This window comes from Piliocolobus tephrosceles, chromosome 6, assembly GCF_002776525.5.
Source record: "Piliocolobus tephrosceles isolate RC106 chromosome 6, ASM277652v3, whole genome shotgun sequence".
NCBI classification, from domain to species: Eukaryota; Metazoa; Chordata; class Mammalia; order Primates; family Cercopithecidae; genus Piliocolobus; species Piliocolobus tephrosceles.
Genome location: NC_045439.1, coordinates 88,541,914 through 88,545,898, shown reverse-complemented (window position 1 = coordinate 88,545,898; position 3,985 = coordinate 88,541,914). Strand labels below are relative to the sequence as shown.

The following is a 3,985-nucleotide window of genomic DNA, read 5'->3' as shown; positions in this document are numbered from 1 at the left end:
GACCCCTCTTTCCCTTCTGTCTTCAGGCCTGGGGGTGAATCCCTCCACTGCTTGTCTTTGGGTGCCTCCCCATCCTTTGCTGGCTCTATTCATCCTGCCAGTATAAACAGTCTCTTCATTATGAGCTCTTCCCTGTTAACCCTTTTAAATGTGCCCTTTCCTGCTGGGAACTACTGATACCAAGTAATTCAATTGAACAGCCACATTGGGAGGTGCAATCACACCTGGATCTGCAGTCTGGATCCAGCCAGTCTACGGGAGCCCAGCTTACAACCACTGATGTATGCTCAAAGCCCCACACCGAGGCCAGCAGGCCAAAGCTGAGAGTACCACACAGAACAACACAGCGCCAAGGACAGTAGGTACACAGTAACTCCCCTGTTGAAACTGAAGAGGCAAACCAAAAAAGGGAAAAGGTTGAGACACATCCAACCAGTTTAATGACTTCGAAACCATGCAAATGCCAAACTATGGAGCATTAGGGATACAAGAGGCACCAAGGCCTGGGGGGCGGAGGTGGGGGACACTACAACATTGTCATGGGGAAAATTGGGTCACCTAATATTGGTAGGAGTAAAAGGCGGTCCACTGGCAGCTCAGAACTGTGATATATTCCTCAGGGGAGCCTGCATCCCTTCCTGAAAGTAGGAGCAAGCCAGCTGCCTTCACTCTCGGACATAAATTCTGGTACAGACCACGTCATCGGCGCCAAACGTCTGCAGAGAAGAAGAAAAGGAAAACCAATCAGTGCAGATGCCTGCGCAAAAATGTTTAAAGCATGTCACTAATAAGGCCACTTATTGCCCTGTTAAAAACTCTTTGTAACAGACATTCAATTTCCTGTGTGTGTGCTCATGCTAAGCATTAGGGATTTTTTCCCCCTTAAGCACTATTGGCAGGGAGGGAACCAGGGTATAGAATTATGTTATACACCATTTTCCTTTGCTTCTGGAACCTGTAAAATGCTGACATAAGAAATGCCAGGAGTTTTGGTTTTAAAATTAAACTGAAAGGGAAAGAATGTCACAATGGACATTTCTGAAGTGGCTCTGTCTCTTTTCAAATGACTTCAAGATACAAAGAAGCTCAAGCAGCTAGGGTCATGGGGCCCAACACTCACCAGCCAGTTCTGTTCCTTGCTTTGGAGGAGGAATAGAACTGCTTTCCAGGAAGCAGTCATCTAACCTGGGAGACAGGCTGAGATGCTGTATATGTAATACTTGAATCACCTGCAAGCTAGAAAATTGGTCTCAGCTGCAAAAGCCCAGCATTGGCATCCAAACCTAGCTCTGCAGCTCACAACTGGCTAAGCTTGGGGCAAATGGTTTCCTCTCGTAGCCTGTTTGGGAAAGGGGCAGGCAGGGGCTGGTGTTGAGAAGAGAGGTGGAATTGACAACATGATCATCGCAAAGGCTCTTCCAGCTAAAATTCTATGGCCCTTTGTTGAGAGGATATGAATCATTGCACAGATGGAGGAGGATGTTTTTCTGCTGGCCCCTGAAATGATATTGCCCATAAGTAAACTGTCTCAACTTTCCCCCAAAACTAGCAATTACTCACAGGCCTGCTCTCCTGGGCCTCTTACAGGCAGTTAGAACAGGGAAAGCAATATGTATGTTAAAAAAAAGAAAAGAAACAGAAATTCCCCAGAATGTAAACCTGATGTGAGTATGTTTGTTTGCAAATGTACATTTATGTGCCAGAAGGTCCTTATCTTTCAGATTCTCAAGGTGGCCTGAAATTAAAGAGATGTTAAAACCACTGAATGAGGCATTTAGCTATCCTAGGATCTTTATATTCTTACCCTGCCCTCTTAGTTGGTCATGAGATGCTTTCAGAGAACATATGCTAAAACATTATTCAGACACGTGTGCTTCAGGGAAATACTTCTAGTCCTTAGTGACTGAGGAAGCAGATCCCATCACTAACTTCTTTTCTTTTTGAGACAGCCTCACTGTCGCCCAGGTTGGAGTACAGTGGTGTGATGTTGGCTCACTGCAACCTCTGCCCCCCAGGTTCAAGCGATTCTCCTGCCTCAGCCTCCCAAGTAGCTGGGACTACAGGCACACACCACCACGCCCAGCTGATTTTTGGGTATTTTTAGTAGAGATGGGGTTTCACCATGTTGGCCAGGCTGCTCTCAAACTCCTGACTTCAAGTGATCCACCTGCCTCAGCCTCCCAAAGTGCTGGGATTACAGGCATGAGCCACTGTACCCAGCCACTAGCTTCTTTTCATGCTAGGGATCTCCTGACCAGACTGGCAGATATACTTACTTCTGGACACCTTTGTCTTAGCTTTTTCTCTATTAGGAAGAAATGCAGGTGATTCTGCATGCTAGGTGGTGTGGGGCATGACTTTCCCACCATAAGTCTACCTCGCAGATATCTGGACGCCTCAGAACCATGTTCATTTTCCATACTTCTTTGAGTTCTACAGCCACAGACTGTCAAATGGCTGCCAGTATTTGAGTATTTAACGCTGTACCCTGGAGAAGCTATTCTCGCTAGCTGACAGCTCTCCCAGGCTAACAAATGGCTTCATGACATGAGAAGAAATTGCCGCATTTCCAACCACATTTGAAGTGCCCTTCTCAGTCTGCAAACTATGCTTAGAGGTTCCTGACAGAAACTCTCTGTAGAATATTCCAGAGTGGTTTGTGGGAGTATACTCAGTTTTCAAAGGAAGGCAACTTATAGCCTGGGGGCAATTTACTGTTGGCGCTGGGAGAGCTTATTTCAACTTAACTAGAATAATTGTCTCTTGTTATATCGAGACTGCATCTCTCTGAGTTTTAGATTTGTTAATGATAATAACCCTTGAAACAAAAGCCCACATTTCAGATCCCAAATGCCAAGAGTTAATACTCCCTTTCCCTTTGAGGCTTGTATATATGTTTGCTGTTCCAGTGGAGGATGCAGGGATAGAACTGTAGTTGGGGGGAGGGAGGATTTGAAAGTGATGGGGTCCATCTAGCAGAATTTGGCCTGTGATGCCAGCTGCTTGTATACTACAGAGGTTAATAAAATCACTCTTTCTCAGAGCCAACTGATCCTACTGAACCCTCAGCTACATTCTAAAACTCTAAAATCATCTCCCTCTTTGCTCTCTCTGGTACCAGTAAACCATATATGCCTTTTCTCCTAAATTTCCATGTCTCAGCCTCAAATTTCTCCCCCAAACCCAGCAAGTATCCCTTCCCTGGAAACAAGGTTTACCAGGTTGCAAATTAAGCCAGTCCTTTCTCTGTGAAAGGAGAAAGCATGTTAAATCACCCCAGGGAAGGACAAGAGGAGAAAGAGAGAAGGATCAAGCAGTCTCAGTTCAAGTAATAGCTCAATTTAGGGTCTTCTTGCAGAATAAACATGTAATTTCAAGGCTGAGAGGGACCTCAGGGATCAGACTTCAGCTTAACCCCCATTATAGCATGGAAAGAACTTGGGAAGGGAAGGCCCATACCCAGGTCACACCGCAAGTCCTTTCCTAGCACCCTTCAGCAGGCAGTCTCCTGTTCACAACATTTCAAGGTGACATTCACTAAGATGGAGCAGAGATTAACAAAATACCTAATGGAGAACAAAGGATATAATTGCCTGATTACCCAAAACAGCTTTCCCCTTTTCTAGTCTGGAAGAAAAGGGTGGTTGCAAAAACCTTAGTTTTTTTTTTTTTTTTTTTTTTTTTTGAGAGAGGGTCTCAGCTCTGTTGCCCAGGCTAGAGTGCAGTGGCACGATCACAGTTCACTGCAGCCTCAAACTCCCGGGCTCAAATGATCCTCCCACTTCAGCCTCGAGTAGCTAAGACTACAAGCATGTGCCACCACACTCAGCTAATTTTTTTTTTTTTTTGTAGAGGCAGGGGTCTCACTATGTTGCCCAGGCTGTTCTCAAACTCTTGGGTTCAGCCTCCCAAAGTGCTAGGATTACAGGTGTGAGCCACCAATCCCTGCCCAGTTCTTTTTTTTTTTTTTTTTTTTTTTTTTTTT

At 45.2% G+C, this 3,985-nt stretch overlaps 1 protein-coding gene across 2 annotated transcripts in view; it reads right to left on the bottom strand.

The window, feature by feature from the left end:
- Positions 1-417: 417 nt before the first annotated feature.
- Positions 418-3,985, bottom strand: part of CRABP1 (cellular retinoic acid binding protein 1) — an 8,613-nt gene continuing 5,045 nt past the window's right edge. For both annotated transcript variants that reach the window (XR_002727175.2, XM_023195701.3), the window contains exon 4: positions 418-716. Coding sequence is in view for 1 of the 2 variants with exons in the window: in XM_023195701.3 (XP_023051469.1) it covers positions 666-716 (51 nt within the window). In the remaining variant the exon portion in view is untranslated. The remainder of the gene's footprint in view (positions 717-3,985) is intronic.